A 22,895-nucleotide genomic window follows, 5' to 3' on the forward strand; every position below is an offset into this window, starting at 1 on the left:
GATTTTAAAGCAACAGAGTAAACAATAAACAGGTTTGTATCCCCCTTTCTTTGCATAACAAGTCATATCTTATATCCTGGGCTTTCTGGAAGGCTTTTATCAGTTTTCAACCTTATCGTATTAAAGATCACTCTTGGAATATCTCTTTCACTAAAATTAATCAATCCAAGGTCATAGAAGTTAGATCTTGTAGATAATTGAGCCCATTTTCCTGTATGCGCAGGAAATAGTCCTCCAAATTGGAACATACTGGTGATTTTTCCATCTATTAAAGGTCACCTGCAAAGGAAAATTCCTTAGTGATGTATGTGAAAGCTTGTGTGGTTTCTTAGTTAACTTTTTTCCCCCGTTTTTTTTTTTTTAAATAAAAATGTAGGTCTTGTCCAACTTATTTTTTAGAATGATTCTCTGGAGAGCTCTGAATTGGAGAGAGAAAGGGAGCAAAACTTAAATGAGAGAGGTAGTGATTTTTATTCAAATGGTTTAAACCCATTAGTTTTGTGTTTGTTTTTGTTAATATCTATTTAACTCAAGTTCCTAGTGCACAGTTTGAAGAAAAGATCTCTTTGTTACAGTCCAGTTAACCTTTTCTCTGGGTCCTCCAAGTCATCCTTTTGCAAAAATCATGAAGATAAGACCTGGTATTTCTGATATTTCTAAGATAGATAAACAACTCGTGGCTTCGTTCTCCATCATAAACAAGCCAAAAAGTGCACATACCCATTTTTTTCCCCTTTCCCAGTCACCTCTAAGGAAAATATTAACTCATTCAATCTATCACAACAATGAGGTGTGGTAATGGTTAAAGTAATCTGTTTCATATTTAGCAGTAGGGTAGGTGTATGAATAAAAACTAACCTTCTGTTAACACAGCAAGTAAGCACTTCCTGATCTTAGACTGTAATCAATCTACATAGCTAATGAGTTTGAAAACAGACTGAACTGCTGGGGCTGGCACCAGGAAACTTGCATTACAAACCAACCATCTCTTATTAACCTTTTGTGTTTCCTTCATGACACTAATTAGAACCGAATAAAACTACCACGTGTGGATCGCTATGTTAAAATACAATTTTCAAAGGAAATATGATCAACTCCAGAGCTCCCAATTGCCAGGCCTTTCCCTTTAATTATGATTGAGGATGGCTGTGCTGCTGTTTAACGGAGGCTCATATGATTAATGCTGTAATGTTACTGTAATTAAAATGGGAGAGAAAAAATGTCATTGGAACCTGTATAATTTACAGATGTCTCTACATTCCAGTGGTGCGGCAGCAAAAAGTGTTGCATTTGAGGGATTGTAAAATTTATTCTAATTAAAATTGCCAGATTGACTAAACAACAGGTGACTTACGGAACCCGGGTGGCATGCTCTTTGGGTGAGAAATCACTCCGAAATCAGTGAACTTTACAAAGCTGTTTGTTATGCTACTAAATAAGAAAATGTGTACTTACCATGGCAACCTGCATCAGTTTTGCTGCTACAGTAAAATACAGGGCCCTTTATTAAAGGAATAGTCACTATAGATGGTGGAACTGAGCTGCAGCCTCTGCTGATTTTCAGTACATGATATCACAGTGCTGATAGTTAAAGACCAGAGTTCTGTTCACAAACCAGTCACTATCAAATTAAACCACTTTCTGGCTTATGTAATATTGCACCATGGTAGGGTGAAACTCCATCATGGGCTGGAAAAGGGTTAAGAGTCTATTAATTATGGCAGAGGTGCAATAGATGTACCTAATTAATTGCTTCTCAGGCAGAGGAGTTGGAGTGGGAGGCATCCAGTGATAACTTAATGCACACTTGGGCCCCGTAAAAGGAGAGAGAGTTCATTTTGAAGGGAGGAACCATGGAACAGCGAGACACTGTGAAATGGCCTGAGCCAGCAGTTGCAAGAGAGCAGAGACCTCAGAGAGGCTCATTCTGAGGGGCCAGTGCTCAAGGCCGGAGCTGGGGGAGAAGACTCTGGAGCAGCTGAAGGAGGAGCTCAGAGAAGGGTAGATTTGTTGATTACTGTGATTACTAATTTGAGCTAGTAGATGCCTCTCAGCAGGACTGAATTATGTGCAGAGATAGATGACCTGCAGGTGGTGCTACGGATGCAGGTTCTTGCAACATCACACCTTGAAGCATGACGGTGAGTGTGCCCCATAACACGTACCCACAAAGTCTGCTGATAATGTTGATACAACTCTGTACAGACTTCTCAATATGAGCATAATATCATGTTCCACAGCGTTCCATCTGTGAGTAACATCACACTCCACTGAGGAGCACTGAATATTCTCTTGGTCATATACATAGAAAACTCTGTCACCTTCACTACGGGCCTGTGTAGAGATCAGGCCATAGATATTTAATACAAACAAGTATCCTTATGTGCTCAGTTGGGGGGAAATGCCCCACATCACCCTTACCCTGGATCAGGTCTCCAAAGACTTATGGCTTTGACCAAAAACACTTTCAACTGTCAGCCACCATAGTCCCATAACCACAAGAGCTAACATACTGTCCACACTGGCAATAGAAAGTTGGATGCCCAGTAGCTAAATGCTGTCTGATCACAACAGCCATCAGCAGTTGAAGTGACGCCATGGCCAGTAACAGCCTTTCATTCCATTAAACAAGACTTTATTTTTGTCATGGTCACTTGGGTGTAAATCAGATGTTTGGTTTTATTCCCCATGGCAAAATTGGTACAGTAAACAAGTGTAGCAGAGAAAAGTCATGGACTCTGCCTGGTTCAGGGTTCTTTAAAGTAAAATATTTCCATTATAAACAAAGTTGTAGAGAAGAACAAATGCACCTTCATGGGATAAACAAACAAGAATCTGCAATATTCTGAAATAATATGTGTCAAAAAGGCTGCAATTTACAGTGGGCTTACTGCTGAAGGGAACTGTACCCCTGAGCTTGTTCTTAAGCTTAGAGCCCTGCATGGATACAAAATTTGTATCAACATTCGATCCGCAAAAAATGATTCGTGGATATCTGTGGATTTGGAGGGCTCTGCTTAAGCGTTTAGTAAATGATCTGTGTAACAATATAAAAATCAGAACTGCTGTAATTGACACTACACAGTAAAGAGAGCGTCCCGCTTTTATCCATCTTAAAGGATATGCTGCCACTCAAGTGAGAGTCTTAGATTTATTTCTTATACAGCATATATGAATATAAGATAGATGATTTTGAACAGGTCACAGAATTATGAAAAACTTGTGAAGCCCTTAGTCACTGGGTATTCAGGCAAATCTCTCATTGAATTCAAAGGGAGAAGTTTACTTGAGTAAGGGCTCCAGGATCTGGAGTTCTTAAGTCAGTGGATATGACACTGTCTGGGAATCAGAAGATCTGGATTCTATTTGTGATTCTGTCACTGATTTTCTGTGTCACATTGGGCAAATCATTTCACTGCTCAGTGCCTCTGTTTCTGTTCCCACCATTTGTCTGTTTAGAGGGGGGGAGGGATAGCTCAGTGGTTTGAGCATTGGCCTGCTAAACCCAGGGTTGTGAGTTCAATCCTTGAGGGGGCCACTTAGGGATCTGGGGCAAAAAATCAGTACTTGGTCCTGCTAGTGAAGGCAGGGGACTGGACTCAATGACCTTTCAAGGTCCCTTCCAGTTCTAGGAGATAATAATTATGAATAGGGACTCTCTTATTAGGTATTGGTACAGTGGGTAGCATAAGGGACCCCTGATTTGGTTAGGGCTTGGAAGGCCATACTACAAATAACAGTGCTATAGGACGTGGTAGTTTCTGTACATTTCCCCCCTTCTAAGCCCAAGCATCTTCCTGTTGTTTTTAGGGGGAATAGCCTCTGTGTATTTTTCCTTACCTGTTTTTTACCTTCTGCCTTTATACAGTAGCAGTTGTGGCTTGCAGAATGACTGAATTGCTTAACTAGCTTCTTAAGATAATGCCATGTTTTGGTGTCTCAGCCTCAGCTATAGAAGGCTGCAAGTGGCAGACATTAACACCAGGTGACTTGAATTTACCACTCTGCTACTTCACCTTTAGTCTGGTGTAAATACACTGAATGCATAAAACTGAAATGACACAGTGATGTATCAAGCTCTACATCTATGCCGAATAACTAACAAAATATGGAAATTGTGAAGCGTGTGGTTTTGCATTTTGTGCAAGTGGAGCAATATTATGAAAAATCTCTCCCTGCATGTGTGAATTCCCATTGGAAAAGGGGAGAAGTGAATGAAAAAAATGACAAAAATAATCTCTTCAGTTTAAACAGTAGGAGATGAAAATTGCTTGGATACGCTGTAACATAGAAAAAAATTGTTCTACCTGCCTTGTTTGGAGCTCTTTGCCTTATATGAGCATAACTCATGCTTGGCTGTGGATCATTTTGCTAGGCCATCAAGTGCACAATCTGTCTGGCACTCTGCTGTTTCCTATTCTAAAACCTTGGTCTCAAATCATCTTGTGATAATTTGTCTTGTGAGGTTTCAAAATTCAGATATGACTAAGGAAAGAGGCTACAGATTTCCCTGTAATGCAGTTGGGGGTGCAATTCCCAGCGTGTGCTGGGGATGAGTGTTATGGGGCTACAGTTCGAGTGTTAAGGTGTAAGGTATAGAGAATGAGATCCATTGTCTGATTCTGCGAGGTGCTGAGCATCCTCAGCTCTCAGTTGATGGGAGTTGAGAGTGCTCAGCACCTTGCAAGATGAGTGCCTAAGTGTGGCTTAGATTTTTCAGCTGTAAATTAAAAGGAAACGTTTCACTTGCAGTTAAGTGACCTATCACAGAGCAATAAAAGATCTAGGCTGCGTTTTTTGTTTTTTTGTTTTTTTTTTTGGAGGCGTTTAAGGGAATTAGATGCCCTAATCCCATTGAAATACGAGAGGTGGGTACTTACTCTGGTTCCTTTGAATATTCCAGTCTCATTGAAGAGCATATAGATGTCTGTCAAAATGCACCATGCTGCATGCTTCCCGTGTTGATTGGAGCACATAATGTTACTGTATTGCATACATTATATGATGGGTAGCAACTCATGCCTTAAAATTCTGCTCTATCCTTTTTTCCTGTTTCAATAATCTGCTTGGATTTCACTCTTTTGACGTTTATGGATACAGGGGAGTGAACACACCCTGTGTGAGTGGAGTGGAAGGTACTGCCCTCCCTGCTTGCACACCTCTCTATTCTCTCCAATTAGCTGCTTTAATACTTAAAACCAATTCTGATCCAGGGGAGGAGTCCTGTGATTTGTTATAGAAAAGAAATATCTTTCTCAATTCAAATCAGCTGCTTCTGGGTCAGAGGATACAGCACTGTGTGAAGCTATAAAAGAGGCATCTCATGTTTGGAAGAGGAGAATTTGGCTAGAAGACTGAAGCTGAAACCTAATACAACAGTAAATCAGAAAAGGCCAGGGAGCAACAAGCACTCCTGCCAGTGCTAGGTAAATTACTGAACTCTATAAATAGCTTTGTATAGCTAGCTCTAGTATTGGACACTATATATGTACTGGACGTTCAGTTATTTGCTATTTTTCACTATTTGAGTTTGCCTGCTGAGTTATTTGTATCACTGATAGTTCTGCTCACCAGAACACTTCAGTTGACTCACAGTGTGGGTCTTGGTGCTTCATTCTGCCTAGCTTTTTTGGTTTCCTTAAACTATGCTCCTCAGAAACCATCTTAGGGGGATTTAAGGCTGTACAGACTCTACCTTGCAACTCCCTCAGGTTTGGTTTTCATGTTCTGCATTTGTTCTGACGTGTGCTTCTTCTGAAATGATTCTCTGTTTAATTTTGGTCCTGCAGACTTATTGATTTATAGACCTTATTTACTTTGCAATAGAGCTTGTCTCTGTGGAATTCTATGAGCCACATGTTAACCCAGCAGTCTGAACTATTCAACACAAATTGAATTTGTCTGTCTTGTTTCAAAGTTTTGTTGCCCTCCAGTGTTGCTGTTAACACATGTAACCATGCCCATATCTAACTCATTTATGTGCAAGGGAAACATAAATGGCCCTGGTACCAGCCTTTTGTTGTAGCTCATTTGTGACATCATTCTGCCTTGAGCTATTTCATTTCATGGACACTGTTTCTTGTCTTATAAGAAATGTTTAACTCATGTCATCAACTCTCTCCCTTCAGCACACTACTGTGCTTTGGGAAACCATTCTGTCTAGTGGTGGAAAGCGGTATCAAATGCTCTCTTGAAATCTAGTGGAAATCCTGCCTTATTTCACCCTCCATCTCTGTCTCTTTAATTGGGAATATATTTATTTATGCAGGTATTTATAAACAACAGTCATCACTGTAGCATCTGGGAACTTCACGTTAATGAAAAATATGCAATTAAAATGAAAAATTCCATCCATATGGGGTAGTCAAATGACCTCTGCTACTTCAGTCCAAACTCTCTGATCACTGCTTTGTAGATCTCTCTACATTATGATTAGAAAACTTGTTCAGAAGCCTCGCTGAATAGATGTGCCTTGCACTGGTCCCTGAAGGCTGCCATACTCTAGCTCAGGCAAACAATCAGAAAATGAAAGTTTCATAAGTGAAGGTCCCCTATGGAAAACACCCTGCAACCATTCCTAGACCATTCTACCCCAGGAACTGACAGCAGCAGAAGCTTCTGGGTATGATTACAGTTGGTGGCTTTGCTCTATAAAACACTATATGGTTTGTCTTGTAGCTGCTTTACTTAGGACCTGTCTCAAAGCCCACTGAAATCAAAGGCAGTGTTTCCATTAACATAATTGGGTTTATATCGGGCCCTTAGAAGCCACTCGTTCATTTTTTCCCTATGTACCATCTCAGCATTGCTATCAGTTGGAGGGCCCCAGCTGACAGTCTTCGATTTGAATTAGGAGGCTTGGAAGCAGGACATTCTCAGTGGAGATACTTTGATGCTGGAGTTCATTTCCCCCATTAGTGCAATACAGACCAAGTCTCCCAGTGCCTGTACAGGGAGAAGATATTAGACAGCTCTTTAATCTAGCAGACAAAGACAATAACGTGTTATAGTGGCTGCAAGTTTAACTCTGGGAAAAATTCTAAATGTAAATAAGACCCAAGTTTTTAACAGGATAATCAGCTACTGAAGCAGATTCCTGAGGGGTGTGATAAATTCTCGATCACATAGAGACTTTAAATCAAGTTTGGATGTATTTCTAAAAAATATGCCTAGTTCCACCATAAATTATTAGGCTCTCTGAGTGTGGTTCAATGGCCTGTGTTATGCTGCGGGTCAGGCTAGGTGATCATATTGATCCCTTCTGGGCTTACATACCATCAGTCTATAAAATGGTTGATTGTTTAGGATATTGTGTAAAGTAGAGTATCTTGTAAAGGAAGAATGTAGCTCAGGCAATGTTAATCGCCATGGTGGGACTCACACAGGATGTGCAATTTTTCCAGTAACTCTGTCCAAGACCACCTAGGAATGCACTGCCCCATTAAATCTGCTCTTCCTTTCTAACTGACAAAGGCTGTCTCTCACTGAATTGTACATGCCTGAATGTTTAGCAATCTTCTCCATAATTAGAGTTTCCAGTCCCCCTCACCCACAGCCGAGGAGGGCATTTTTAAAGGCCTCTAATTTCCTGGAGCTTCCCTTTTTTATCTTTTATTTCAAAATGGCAAGTAAATGAGCAACCCTCTAGTCTGTTGTTCCTATCCCTGCGCTCAGGGAGCTACCAGACATTGTTACCAAAGGCTTTCCTATTTGCTATGCTCCAGTCTTCAGAATTCTGGGGTGTAATTCGTCTGGGCCTGGCGCTTTGTCAACTTTCAACAGTTCTAATTGCTTAATTATCTGTGCTGATGCAGTTGTTAAGCCTGTTATAACTTTGCCCCTCCAAACATGGGAAATGTATCTCTGCTACTTTTGTGACTACTGAGGATAAGGATGAGAAGGTGCTGTATGCTTTTAGTCCTTCTGCAATATTATTAACCTCATTTGTTGTAACTTTTCAGCTCCTGTCTCCAGGTCCTTGTTGCCTTTGTGCCTTTATGTATCTGTATTTAAAGAACTTACTGCTTCCAGTACTTTGTTCTTTCATTTTATTTGCTCCTCCAGCCTTCATTATCATTTTTTATTAATTTAATTGCCTGTAGTTCTTTTTATCACCCTCTTCCTTTTCATTTTAGGTGCCCAACTGACTGCTGCCATTCTCCACAATCACTCAAAGCCTCATTCATCCATCCAGGTCTCTTGCATTCCTAGTGCATTTCTTACTAAATGACACACAAAATGCTAGTGCATTAGCATCCTGATTCCAAGAACAGTCTCCATCCTCTCTTCTCTCATCCCCCCTTGTGGCTCATCCAATTTAATTAATTATACTTAGTATATTACACATCCTGTCAAAATTTTTCCTTTCCAAGGTTTAATGGTTTTTTAATTCTAATGTATGCTGCATGTGTAAGTGTTTTTGAAATGAAGAGAGTGCACAGTGGCAGACAGCCTTACATCTGTACACCACAGACAGGGAGGAGGCATGAGGTAGGTTCCCTGCAGAGATTCTCAAGCAGAATTTCCACAGGACCATGTTTGCTGCCTTGGAAGTGGCAGCCCTATCACTGAACACGCAGGGAAAATCAGGCTGGCATCGTACACAGGAACATATGCAAATGTAAAATATTCGCCAGCAGTAATAGTAAACTCCTTTCCTGCGAGGGTTGTATTCCTGCCTCTCCTGGAGTGTGGTAGATAGCATTAAAATGCCTGCTGATTCACTGGGAGCCTTGCCTGCATGGGGAATGCAGGATAAGGGGCTGCGGTGAGCTTGAGTATAATGAAGCTTACTCTCCTCCTTTAACCAAGTGTATTTGAAACTCTCAAATTATACCAGCTTACTTCAGTGCTGTTTCATTCCTTTACAGCAGTGCTGCAATCTGGATCTGATGGAAGCCAGCCTAAGTTACTAGCAGTGTTTAGGACTTACATTAGGATTCTGGCAGGCTGGTCTTCAGACTCCAGTGGTGCTTAAAAGGTTTGGTCAGAAAGGTGACTGTCTGAATAATGTTGTGGGGTTCCATATTTATTAACTCTATGATTCCAGCTCAAATCTGCTCAGTGCAAAAGATGTTTTTCTAGCTGTCAGTGTTGCGTATTGCTTGGAATCTGAAAGTTGAGCTGGGTTCTGTCTGCCTCTTACATCTTCACCAGAAATAACGGTGCTGTCCTTGGAACTTAGCTAGTGTTTCTGTGAAAGATGTACAAGGCCAAATAGACTTCATCTTGCCTACCCATAGCTGGATTGGTGCTACATGGTTAACGTTATCAGAAATAGCTTGAAGTTATACTGAGAGGTGAGATGTTGAGTGAAAAGATCACCTTGCTGACCATAAGCCACTTTAATCCTGCATGTTGGAGGTCATTAGCATCTACCCTCTATTCTCCCAATTGCTATTGAAATTGAAGGAAGGCAATTTTGTGGCAGATCTGTGCTGTGCTGACTGAGCAGGCAAGAGCTTGTGTGCTGGTCCTAAAATCTGGAGCACCATATTTTGGCGTTAGTGAAAATTCTGCTGGTAGTAGAATTAAAGGTTCGTGTGTGTGTGTGTGTGTGCGTGCACACACGCACGCACAGATTTTGGTGCTAAGAGAGGAGGATTGGAACTGAGCATGGGGGGAACCAGCAGTGATCTAGATTCCAGACAGTCTTCTCTCCTTACTTAGGCTGGTCTGACTCTACCCAGGAGTTGGCATCTGTTACAAATGTTTTTGGACCTCAGTAGTTGAAGAGAGATGGAATTGGGGATTGGTTAGTTTTTGTTCTGATAAAGGAGAACTGAGACTCCAGGAAAGGAGGAAAAACTAAAAATTGAACTTTGAGGGCCAGACCCTCAACTGGTGTCAATTGGTGTAGTTCCGTTGACTTCAGTAGGGCTACGTCAGTTGACACCAGCTGAGGATCTTGTCAGAGAGATAAGCAATACATAGTACAGTGTGGTGACCAGGAAGACTTGAATCTGCAGTACCCCCTTACTGCTGTTGGAACCAAAGGTCAGCACATATATTTTCTTCTTCTTCATGGCTTTAAAAAAGCAGCACCATCCTACGTCTGATCTCAGTCCAGTAGTACTGTGCATTTCTGACACCAGAATGATGATATATAGTTTCCGAGTGACAGGTTCCGTGTGGGAAACTTTCACCATCTGTGTGTTGGGAAACTACAAAAGCCACCATGGAGCCAACTGTTTGCCTCAGAATATTTACACAAATTATAAAAATGTGATTGTTTTTCATTTCTTTTGTTCAGTCGTTTTTGCCATACCTCTCTGGTTTACAACATGAAACCGGTTAGCTAATTTAGCCCTTCTGAATGTATGATCAGTCAGAGAGGGACTGCACCAAGGCTACTGGGAGCTGAGCTTATCACATACCTCATTGGTAAAGTAATTTCCCCTGGATTTGTATTAAGGTCTCAGGTTTGACCTATGACGACATACTGGCTTTATATATATATTTATATGATATGATGTCATGCTATTAATTTATGAGGATAAACTCAATTGATAGAACTAATCATCTGCTGAATTTAATGGGCCAGCTTCCCAGTCCTTTCGGTTTCCTTTGCACTGCTCTGGAGACGGAATACGTCTGCACTGAAAAAAACTCCAAACCTATGGCGGCAAGTCTGGGATTCCTCTCCCTAGACTTCAGAGCCCAAGCTCCAGCCCAAGTCAGAATGTCTACAGGCTATTTTCAGTGCCGTAGTGTGAGCCTGAGTCTGTAGACCTGGGCTCTGAGACTTGCTGCCGTGCATGTGTGATGGTGATTTTTTTTATTTTTTGCAGTGTAGATATACCCAAAGAGGCCGTAAAGCCAGCCAAACCAGCCAGCTGAGGATTTTCACTGGCATAGGGGTACCTCTAGGGGGAGACAGAACTTGCATACCCTATTTTTAGCTCCCAGAGTAAAAGATGTGGCTGGGGAAAGAGGGCGTGCCAGACTGCCCTTGTGCTCCCCAATGCCAGAATGGACCCTGGGGCCTGTTGGAAGCTGGCACAGTTTAGAGCAGCTGATGTCAAACTGGCCCCAGGATCAGGAAGCTGCAAATTGTTTTGTGCCACCTCCCTTCAGCTGCATCTAGGGCTTACGGGATGCACCTGAGAATCAGGGAACGTGTATTTACACTCAATATTCCCCTTCTTCAGACCGAGGAAGCCACTAGTGTGAAAAAATAGAGACTGTATTAGGCACAAAACAAAGGGATTAACGCAAAAGAATAGGAAAGGAATAGCACAAAACCAACAGTCACCTTCTCTGGAGTAACGTGGGGCTAGTGTAATGGCAGGGAAAAGCAGGGCCCAGCAGTTTCGGTAACAGAGGATTCCCCCAGTACTACTCAATAGTGGGAAATGCCCCATTGTGCTGGGAACCCTGCCAGTTTTCTCTGGAGTTCAGAGCTGTGTGTTTCTAACAAGTACAAAGAGCTTCTCATAATGTTTTGCCTCGTGGGTATGTATATGATTAATTCCATGCAAGCATTACTGGTGCACTAATAGTTCTGGAGGTCCTAAAACTGAAAAAGGAAACACATTTGGCTCATACTTCATACACAATCACTTACACTTAAGCTATTGATAGCTGATTGGGATCTGTAGACTGTTGGGCTGGTGCCACTGGGTTTCTAAGCATATTCAGTGGCTGGAACAGACAGCTAGGCTGTAGGTTTTGGCAAGCTGTGGGTCTCATTAGTCAGGCTGACAGTATCTGACACTAGAGATTCCCATCCACTAGGGTGAAGCTCACTTCCCTAGGCTTTGGCTGGCGTCCCAACAATATTTACATGAAGGACAACAGAGGACCAGTGTTAGATAAAGGCTGTAAGTTTCCAGTAGGCAGGCCATTGCATGTTCTATTGAATACTCTTTTTTTGATTATTTGGATAATAATGAAGTTTAATGATGTCCTTGAAAAATGTGAGGAACAGTTATTTCATGCTAAGCATGCAAAGCTGTGTTTCATCTTTGGTGTCGGAGCAATTTATTTGTATTGTGGCATCAACAAAGGACCCCAGTCAGGATCAGGGCCACCTTGGGCTAGGTGCTGGGCATATACAGTCCCTGCCGCAAAGAGCTTATCGTCTTAAAAAGTTCCGGCTAAGCACATAGCTTGTTATTATCAGAACAAAATCCTGGAATTATGAACTCTTCCGAGCTGCCCTCCCACTAGCACTTTCAAGTTCAATCCTTCCTTCAGGATTGGCTTCATTCCCAGCAGGTCACAAGGATTGAACTGGGATGAAAAATATGCCAGTACTACCCTAAACTTCATTCACAATTTAAGCTCCACCTACTCATGATATCAGAGTAAAGTGCTATTTACAGTAGGTTGCTTACATGCTTTCATCGAGAGTTCACAATATAGATATTCTAGTTATCACCATTAGTCTTCTGGGGTAATTCTCCATTAACATGAAGAGGGGCTGTTCCAGGGCTGGCTCCAGACCCCAGCGCGCCAAGCGTGCGCTTGGGGCGGCATGCCGCGGAAGGGCGGCAGGCGGCTCTGGTGGACCTCCCACAGGCACGTCTGCAGGAGGTCCACTGGAGCCGCGGGACCGGCGACCGCCAGAGCGCCCCCCGCGGCGCAATTCCTAGAGCCGCCCTTGGGCTGTTCACACCTCTCAGAGCTATTGATCCAGGGAGTCTACAGACTCAGAAACACTGGCATCAGCGTATACCCAATTCACATGCTGTGGGTTACTTTTGCACCTATAAGGGCTAGAGACATCATTTGTATTTTTTAAAATGGAGTCCCAATGGTCCCCACCACAAAAGGTACCGTCTTGCTGAGCTGGGATAGGCCAGCCCAATTCAGTCCCCTAGAGAGGGTGCAGCTGGCGTTGTTAAAAAACATACTACATTCCCCTCCAACTCCTCCACCATCCAAACCATCTAACTTCACTCCACATGGCAAACCCCAGATTCACTCCCAGTGTACTTATATCACCCCAAAATAGCTGACCCCTTCCTTTCACATAAATGAATCTTTCTCTGCTGAAGTCAAAGGCTGGCTGGAAGGGCCCTGGGGCTGCAAAGTTACCATGTTGCAGCTCCAACAGGAGCTAGAGTCTGTCTTGCCTCCTGAGACTCAAGCTCTACTTTCAAAGTGGAGAACACTAAGTGGGCCAGGTGTCCTGGGGGTGGGGGTGGGGGTGGGGGTAGGACTTTTAATTTATCCAAGGATCTGGGTGTGTGCACAGTAGCAAACATGCTTGAGACTCCCTCCCTGCCTTTGAAGCTGTCTATCCCTACTTTTCCTATCACTCTTGAAAGCATAAAGTGTTTAAATGATGTTTACAATGAGATCATAGAAACTTGAACCTTACATTTCTATAGCAGCTTCTATCCTAAAGGAACTTGAAGCATCTTACACACTTCGCACATACAACAGTTACACCACCACTTAAATGCAGCCACATCTGGGGTAGGTCACAACACCTGTTTAATAGTGAACAACAGCATATGTAACTAAATTCCATGGCTCACTTAGGGCAGCAGAATGTAATGACCCAAAGTGGAATTTGGCCTGGATGCCAGTCCACTGTACAAAGAGCCATGGATCTTAACGGACCACATCTGGGCATGAGGTCCTAGGTTTTGCCTCTCACCTGAAATCAACAAGCACTTTCATTACAATAACAGTAACAGCATCTTCTGAGCCAGCTTCCCAAGAAGGGGGTATGAGGATGAATGGCTTTGTTTCACTTTCATTAGGATAAGGATAAGATAAAACTAAAATGAAATATCCTGAGGACCTTGCCCTTTGTCAGATCAAATCAACTTGGAATATCTTCTTATCTTTCCCAGCTATAATTTCTGGGGCTTTTTTTTGGAGTTTTGCCAGAATAGTCCAAGTACCAATTTTCTGATTGACACAATTTTGCATGGGATATGGTGATAATTTGATTCATTGCTGTAGTTTCAGTTTGGACACAGGGTTTGCATTGAGTTACATAACACGGAATACTTGAATTTGTCCGCTTAAGATTTGACAATAGGATAGAAAAAGTCACCTTTGGATTAATTTGCTTTGTCTGCTAAAGTCCCATTAAACTGAAGACAGCTGTTGTCAAAGGCATAAAGGGAGACAAAGTTCTGCTCCCAATTGTGGGAAATGTGTTTAAACAGGCTAGAAATGTTTCCTGCTCTGCAGGGTATAATACACTTAAATGGTTACATTAACATGAAAATATATAACAAAGAGTGTATTTAGGACAATCCCTTTGTATCCTGTGCTAATGAATTTGAATTTCAGTAATGAAGTCAAAGGGTTGTATTCTTCTCTTGATGCATGCAGTATAGTAACTCCCATTAGCATTAATGGGTGCTGCACAGATGAATCATAGGATCATAATAATTAGAGATGGAAAAGACCTATCAGATTGAGTTTATTCTTCTCTTAGGGACAAATCTTTCTCACTGAGCTCTTGTGTAAGCAGCCCTATTGGCTCAGTTCTTATGGAGATGAGCCCCATATAAAATATCCCAATAGATATGTAGGGAGCAGAATTTCAGGGGTGAAATTCTCCCCATGCAGGAGGCCAGCACAAACTCTATGGATCACTTATGTTTTCAAAGAAAAAAAAAAGCTGGGGAACGGGGGCTTCATTGGGGTTTAAATGGTGCACTGTGCTGGTCCTATACACAGGAATGAATTTCACCTCATGACTAAGGCATGGTTTGATCCACAGTCCCTAGATAAGGGGGAACAGCCAACATTAATCCTATACTGCACCAAAAGTGTGTCCAGAATTCAACATTCCTTTGGGTGATCTACTTCCTTCCCACAACATCCCAGTTTCCAGAAAGCTTCTTAGATTGTAAAAAAAAAACACCCTGGTTTTATGGCAGAAGTTGTTCCTTCCCCGTGCACTAAATCTATTCGTATCCACCTAATTTACAGTTTAAAGGTACTTTAGATGTGACTGGGTGTGTGAATTTTCATTCTCTGTACAAGTACAGTTAACCAGAAGAAAAGGAAATTATTAATGGTAACATAGGTCAGGGAAAAATAAGGATATTGGGCCAGATCCCCAGGTGGTATAAATTGGCATAGCTCCATTGCACTTCATAGGAGCTATGCTGATTTACATCAGCCAGGCTCATTATGCCTCGTCTGTTGAACACTGCAAAAATTCTTTTCCGAAGCTGCATGTGAACCTTGGTCTCTATCAAAAGTTGAATAATAAATTGGCCTCGTTCAGATCCCTTGTTTCATTAAAATCATTCCTTGTGAGCAATTGCTTTGTCCAAACACTGTTGACCTCCTGTATTGGAATGGGCAACACGGGGTTAAAAGCATAAACATTTTCAACTCATAAACCCCAAACAGGGAAGTTTAAAAAAAAAATCCTCATTGCAGTAAAAAGCATTTGTCACTGTCCTCGTCTATTAGTAGCCTCTAAACATTTTACAAGAGAAGCCGTGGCAGGATTACATTTCTGCCTGGATTGGAGGTTTCTTATTAGTAAAGGCAGAGGGCTCTGTAAAAGCCCATAGGTCAAAAATATAATACAGTATTCCTCTGCTCTTGTTTCCTGACATTAAGCCATTAGGGTAGATAAGGGAAAGGTGCAGAGTCTTAATTTATAAGCAAATGATGATCTGTGGTTGGGGACTGTTTGCAATTGCTAGAGCTTATTATTTTATCTGGAACTTAATACAGTGGATCACTGTTTGCTAACCAGTACCAACAAATCCCGAATCCCCAACCCTTCTGCAAAAATAGACCGAGGGCTGGAGCCTCAGCTGGTGTAGGTTAATGTAGCTCCTTGAAGTCAGTAGAATTGTATCTAGCCTGGAATCTGGGTTAAGGGAGGATGGGGTTGCATAATATAATATCCTTATGGGGCTGGGACATTGCTCTATTAAAAATATTATGGAAGTCCTGGGCAGTAGGGGCCATTGTGACTGTATCATCCCTGCAGGGTTGACATTGTACAGGACCCGTTCCCATATCCGTCTTGGGAATCTTCCCCCAGGATGGGCATTGCTGCTAGTGGGGGAAAAACTGCTGTTATCACAGATAAGCAAATGCTGCATTTTTTGAAGTGAAGGCTGCTGTGTGGTTTGTTCTGTTTTGTAATAAGAGCAACTCTTGAGTTAACTTTAAATTAGTTTCCTGCACCATAGCACTTATTTCTTTATTTTAAAGCAAAACATTTGGGGGTGAATTTTGTGCCGTGAAAGTGAGGGACAAATGTCTCTGAGGGCTTGGCTACACTTACAAATTTGCAGCGCTGCAGCAGGGTGTGAAAACACACCCTCTCCAGCGCTGCAAATTGCGGCGCTGCAAAGCGCCAGTGTGGTCAAAGCCCCAGCGCTGGAAGCACGGCTCCCAGCGCTGTCCGTTATTCCCCACAGGGAGGTGGAGTACGGACAGCGCTGGGAGAGCTCTCTCCCAGCGCTGGCGCTTTGACTACACTTAGTGCTTCAAAGCGCTGCCGTGGCAGCGCTACCGCGGCAGCGCTTTGAAGTGCTAAGTGTAGCCACAGCCTAAGTGAAGTTGGTACTGGTACATGGGTATATTTTTAGCAGCTGGCCTCCCTTTCGCGCACATAGCACTAGATCACCACTTTCCACTCTCCCCTGATTGGGGCAGCCCACAGGTGCACTGTCCCAGGAGGAACCAAATTGGGAATCAGAGGCTCCACCCACTCACCTGTGCAGGATGGGAAGTGGCAGCTGGATGGCAGCTACTCCCCTGTCATCCCCCCCAGCCAGGGCAATGTGGGTAGCTTGTAGGTTGGAATGGGTAGGCTGGCTCATGACTGAGCCCATAGTTTGCACATTGCAAATGTTGGGCGTGTAATTTTGCACCTTTTTCATGTGTGACCTTAAAGTGGGAGGGAGAAGAGGAAGGAGAAGTGTTTGTTTTAAAAGGACAGATCCAGGATAGCTCTTCACCCACATTTTTCCTCAAATTTCTGCAATTGCCTGATGCAAAGGATTGTATTTGGGGACAGGGGCTGGCCTTCTGCAGAAAAATAGCCAGGCTCTGCATGACATAGAGGACTCTGTAAATTTTCTGCTTGGTCAGAACCCTGTATTTACACTGAGAGAATGCCTTGTATTATGTTTTAATGAAAATAAAGATGTCAGATGGAAAATAATCTTAAAGAAAAGTATAAAATACTGCAGTTGTCCATGAGATGGCTAACCACAAGTAAACATCAATGGCAGTGTTTGATCCCTTCATGTTTACTATTTATTCATATTTATTATTCATAAATTCCAGCACAAATGTTAGGCCTGCACCCCAGTGACAAATTTGCATTTTACTTTAAGTTTGATTTCTCTCCCTCCTCCTCCCCCCTCTGGTTTTTCAAACAGGGATTTAATGATTTACCATCCCAGATAGTTTCTCTTGTGTGTGCTCTCTAGCTCTTCTCAGCTCTCCCCTTCTTGTTTCAGGAAAAGATTTTTAACATGGAAAAGTGATATTTGAATAGATTCCCCTAAGGCAATCAATTTACTTTTAATTTGTCTGGAACTAAGCTTTTCTTTGTTGCAATGAGAAAGGATTGAAACTGCTGTAAAATGTATTAGCTTCCAGGAAGATTTTGAAATGAATTTTTTAATGATCGTGCTGTTTGCTGTACCCAGCAGCAGTGTCATCATGATTACAGTATAACCATACGGTTGCTGAAAAAACACTGAAACATCAAGATAATGCCATACTTTCATATGAGGGTACTTACGGTAATGGGTAGCGAAAATTAGATATACTAATAAATATTAACACTTATATGGCCCCTTGCACAGACTTCCCTATAAACCATCTTCATGTGGCTCAAAAACATGATCACTGGTGTGGAAAAAGCAGCCACCACTCTGTTTACTTCATATTTTAGACACATATCCAGGGCTCAACTAAAAAAGAAGCTCGGTGCTTCCTGTGTTGCAAAATGTTTGGAGAATTTCTGTAGTTCCCTTCCTCCAGATCTCTGTTGCTCACACATGCATGTGTGCTTACGCACTACATCCCTTCTTGCCTTTCGGTATGCAGCCACAATCATTCAAAACATCTCCGTTAAGATATTAGCATCTTCGTTTCCCCAGACTACTACTTTCTTGACTTGGCTCTAATAAGTCCATAGCAAGCTGCTTTAATTCTTAGCTGGATCCTGAGACATCAGGAATAATTTGCAGCCTGTACTTCACCCAGGCATTCCCTTTATAGACACCCGCACAATCCAAATGGCATCAGGTGCTTCAGTGAAGTCTAGCACTTTGTCACGTACTTTTCTTCCATCACACAGGCCAAAATACACATGCTGAAGCCCCAGTCAGTCTTGGCGTGTCCTTTTAACCTTTTCTTTCTTATTTTCCATTTTCATGTGGCTCCCTGCTTCTTTCCTCTGCTCCCCATGTGTAGCACAAATGAGCCCTACTTATTTGCCTCTCCAAACCTCCTCTGACTTGGACTGAACTGATTTTCTGTTCAAAAATGGAAACTCCAGGGACTATTGTGATTGCCCAAATTGCACTGTAGATGGTATAACAGCACATGTCAGCCCACCATTTATCAGAAATATTAAATCCCCTAGCACTTGCACCTCGGTATGTTTTAACTTTGCCTCTGGCCAGCACTGGAGATCCAATTGAAGATAATTCAGTTGCTCAGGGAGCTGAATGGGCCATCTTTTCAATCCGTTTTCATGTTGTACAGGGCTAGAGTGAACTCAGGTGAATAGGAGAATGACTGTGAATAGGAGGAGGAAAAAAAAAGGGGGAAGTGCAAAGGCTTCAGTTAACACTTACTTAACTGCCACAGGCACTACAAACACAGATGATTTGGGGCACAGCCCTTCACGTACCTCCCCAAACAAAACTCTACACATGTACCTGCTTGATGGTGGGATTTAAAAGCCATGTGGGGGTTTGTTTCTTCATAGGTCCCCTGCTGTGACTCACATCTATGAAGCAGCACCTTGTGCCAGGCAGAAGATGGCATGTAAAGCCTCCGGGGCAAGGGGGAGTCTTCCATGGCATAGAACCCTGTAAAGCGGCCACAAGGTTGTGAGACTTATGAGGCCAGAACCTCAGTCCTGCTACAGCTGCTTTGTGCTGTTTTGTGGGCACATGGCAGTCTGAGAGCTGTCTTACCTGGCCAGTGGAGAATTCTACCAATGTGAGTGACTCTTGGATTGGTCTAGAGCAGTGCCCCAAACTTTTATGTCACTCCCCGCCCCTTACCCGTAATGTAATCTGCCCATGCCCTCTCAAGGAGCCGGGGCCAGGAGCGGAGTCACTGCTGGAGTCAGGAGCCGCTGCCAGAGCCAGGAGCTGGGGCTGGGTCTTGGTTGGGGCCAGGATCCGAAGCTGGGACTGAAGTGGAGCTGGGGGCAGAGCAGATCTGGGTGGCGCTTGATCCCCCGTGCTCCCCCAGGCTTGGCCCGGGCCCCACCTTGCCCCCTGAATCTTCCTGCAAGCCCCCTTAGGGGGGCGAACCCCCACAGTTTCGGGACCATTGGTCTAGAGCCAGCATGATATCACCTACACCACTGCCCTGCCAGCTCCAGTAGTGTGGCAGGGAGAAGGGACCTGGCTTTGATTTCTTTATGCCTGACTAACCCTAGCTTCAGGAATGGTGTTTGCGGGTGCTGTAACTTACACCCAGGAACTGCCCTGGGATCCAGGGGACATAAAGCTTGTGTTAAGCATACTCCTCCCCCCCCCCACCCAGTACTGGGGCCACAACAACCTTTTTTCTCACCCCCCCAACCTTATCCCCAAATACAGTGAAAGTAAAAAAAAAAAAAAAAAGGAAAGAGAAAAGACTAGAAAGGGTGAATGGCGAGAGCAGGGGCATGCTTCCTGTGTCTGGAATTTGACTGCAGACTGTTTGAGTTCTGTCATACTGTGGAGGCTGCAGTATATCACTGGTGTCATGAATTCATGAGTGTGGAAATGCCTGAGCACCATAACAAGCCCTGATATTTTCCTTATTACTTTGTGGCTGCAACAGCTTCTCTTTTCCCCCAGCCCCTTGTGTTCTAGAGTTCAGTGAAAGCTGCTCCTTGCACCTATGGACAGGAAAGATTCTGTGGGTCCAGAATATTGTACATCAGGCTATCTCCAGGGTGTTGCTTCTTTGCAGTCATGTCATCCCTTCTGTCCCCACTGCTGTAGCCCTTGTACATGCCTACTCATCTCTCATCTTGACTGTTACTGTCTCCTCTCCATCCTCTTCACTTCCTCCCATTGATCCCTCCAGCCAGCCCAAAATGTTGCCAGTCTCCCCTTTCCTCCTCATCTTCCTCTGCCTTGTTCATTTCCCTCCCCTCCATTAATATGCAGTTTTCTATGGCATTGCAGTCAAGATCCTCACCTTCAAAGCCCTACAGATTCTAGTCCCCATCTGCTAAGCACATTTTTACTCTTGGTTCTTCCCACTGCCTCTCTTGCTCTTGTCACCGCTCCAGATCCTTCTCACTGTTCCCTTCATCTCCTTCCCCCATGCCTGGCTTTGTTCCGTCATTCATGTGGCCCTCTACATTTGAAACATTTTGTCTCCCTTTCTTCTTGTTCAGATCACTCACTGCTTCCAGGAATTCTCCCTACCTTGTTCTCTCAGAGAATCTTTTCACACCTCTCCTCACTGTCCCCATGTCTTGTCTTGTTCACCTTGTCTAAGAGCCTGACAGAAAGTCCACAGAAGTCAATAAGTAGCACTCTACCAAATTCATGGTCCGTTTTGGCCAATTTCACGGTCATAGGATTTTAAAAATCATAAATTTCATGATTTCAGCTATTTTAATCTGAAATTTCATAGTGTTATAATTGTAGGGGTCGTAACCCAAAAAGGAGTTTGGGGCTGGGGATGGGTTGCAAGGTTATTGTAGGAAGGGTAGCGGTACTGCTGCTGCTGGCGACAGTGCTGTCTTCAGAGCTGAGTAGCTGGAGAGCAGCAGCTGCTGGCCGGGATCCCAGCTCTGAAGGCAGAGGCGCCGCCAGCAGCAGCACAGAAGTAAGGATGGTATGGTATTGCCATCCTTACTTTTGTGCTCCTGTCTGCAGAGCTGGACAGTCAGCAGCCACCACTCTTCGGCCACCAGCTTTGAAGGCAGCAGCGCAGAAGTAAGGGTGGCATGGTATGGTATTGTCACCCTTACTTCTGCACTGCTGTTGTGGGGCACTGCCTTCAGAGCTGGGCACCTGGTCAACAGCTGCTGCTCTCCAGCTAGCTAGCTCTAAAAGCAGCACAGAAGTAAGGGTGGCAATACTGTGACCCCCCATAAAATAACTTTGCAACCCCCATGCAACTCCCTTTTGGGTCAGGACCCCCAATTTGAGAAACGCTGGTCTCCCCTGTGAAATCTGTATAGTAGAGGGTAAAAGCACACAAAAGACCAGATTTCATGGGGGGAGACCAGATTTCACGGTTCATGACACATTTTTCGTGGCTGTGAATTTGATAGGACCCTATCAGTAAGGAATCGTGGGGATCAGCCTCTCAGGTGTCAGCTGCTCTGGTCAAGGAACACTGTATTAGTGGAATGATGGTGATTTTTACCTCTCTGTGGACCAATATCCTGGTCTGATTTTTGACTAACGGATGTTTATTACCTTTTCTCTTATGACTTGTGCGTGAAGCTGGTGAAGTATTTCTAAAATAGATTTTTGTAAAAAAAAATCACTGAGGTGCTAAGCAAGCTGCATTTGTGAGGTAGTCATGCTTGGTACATGCTGTGGGCCTAACTGGCACTGTTCTGACACAATTTCATTCCTGCAGTGCCAGTTCATTGCTTTAGATCAATGCTGTTCCAGTCTCTTCCCTGGCTCCCATTTCCCCTGCTCTTCGCCCCCCCCTTTACCAACATGGGCTATACCTTTTTTATGCAGATGAAACAGGTTTGTTTCTCTCCTCCACCAGACCTTTCTGAAGCAATTTCATTCCTCGCTAGCCTGTCTGTCTGAAGACTGCATGGCTCAGGCCTTTAAAATCAATACGGCCACAACATGTGTGTTGTTGGGGCTCATTGTAAGTTGCCTTTGTGCTAGTCCCCTGAGGTGGGAACAGAGGTGGTTTGAAATCTGGAGCTCAACATGGGCTTTACTTTACTCTTTGAGAAGTCTATTTATTCCAGAGGTGGTTGGATTGGTTATTTCTTTATTTTCCTATATTAGGGATTATGTTCAGCTCTGACTGTTTTTTTCCCCCGTTGTCTGACTTAAAAGCAGTAGCCCAGTGTCTTTCTGATTAGGCTTCAGAAGTGCCGTAGCGTCTTAGATCACTGAGGATCACATTTTAGGAATCAATATTAAGGTGAAATGCTAACAGCTTCATTGAAAACGTCCATCTGAGCTGGAGGTGTGTATACAACTGACCAAATGCTCCCCAATATCATGTCCCAGCAGGCACTTGGTCTTGTGTAAAACCTGGGATGGAGTAATAGGTAATAACTGGAGATATACCAATCTCCTAGAACTGGAAGGGACCTTGAAAGGTCATCGAGTCCAGCCCCCTGCTTTCACTAGCAGGACCAATTTTTTGCCCCAGATGGTCTCCTCAAGGATTGAACTCACAACCCTGGGTTTAGCAGGCCAATGCTCAAACCACTGACCTATCCCTCCCCTGAGTCTTCGGGGGCTGACTCTACTTGGGCTGTTTCAGAGTCCTGAGTAGGAACATGCAAGGAGATCTTTCCAGGGGATCATATGCTACGCTTGCATACCTTCCTGATAAGGTAGGGTAATGGCTCCAGCAGGCTCCCAGGGCAGCACTTTTTGCCCATGCAGAAGTAATTCCTCTCATTTGTGTGAGAGGGACCCTGTGTGGTGATGCAGAGCTTTTTGCTGTGTCTGCCAGGCCAGGTGTATCTCATTAGTTCCGACTCGGCAAGATAAAAAGCAGAGGCAGTCGAGAGAAAAGAAGTGTTCTGGGGGTAG

The 22,895-nt window shown here is 43.5% G+C and overlaps 1 protein-coding gene across 4 annotated transcripts in view; it reads left to right on the forward strand.

Moving 5' to 3' along the window:
* PCDH19 (protocadherin 19) overlaps window positions 1–22,895 on the forward strand; it is a 122,615-nt gene that overhangs the window by 88,966 nt on the left and 10,754 nt on the right. Inside the window, exon 5 of one of the 4 annotated variants that reach the window (XM_039487450.1) lies at window positions 18,899–19,030. The exons of the other annotated variants lie outside the window; for them this stretch is intronic. Coding sequence (XP_039343384.1) covers window positions 18,899–18,912 — 14 coding nt within the window. The 3' untranslated portion in view covers window positions 18,913–19,030. Of the gene's footprint in view, window positions 1–18,898; window positions 19,031–22,895 lie in introns of those variants that run through there. 4 annotated transcript variants of the gene reach the window in all.

Source organism: Mauremys reevesii, linkage group 9 (genome assembly GCF_016161935.1).
Source record: "Mauremys reevesii isolate NIE-2019 linkage group 9, ASM1616193v1, whole genome shotgun sequence".
Classification (NCBI taxonomy): Eukaryota; Metazoa; Chordata; order Testudines; family Geoemydidae; genus Mauremys; species Mauremys reevesii.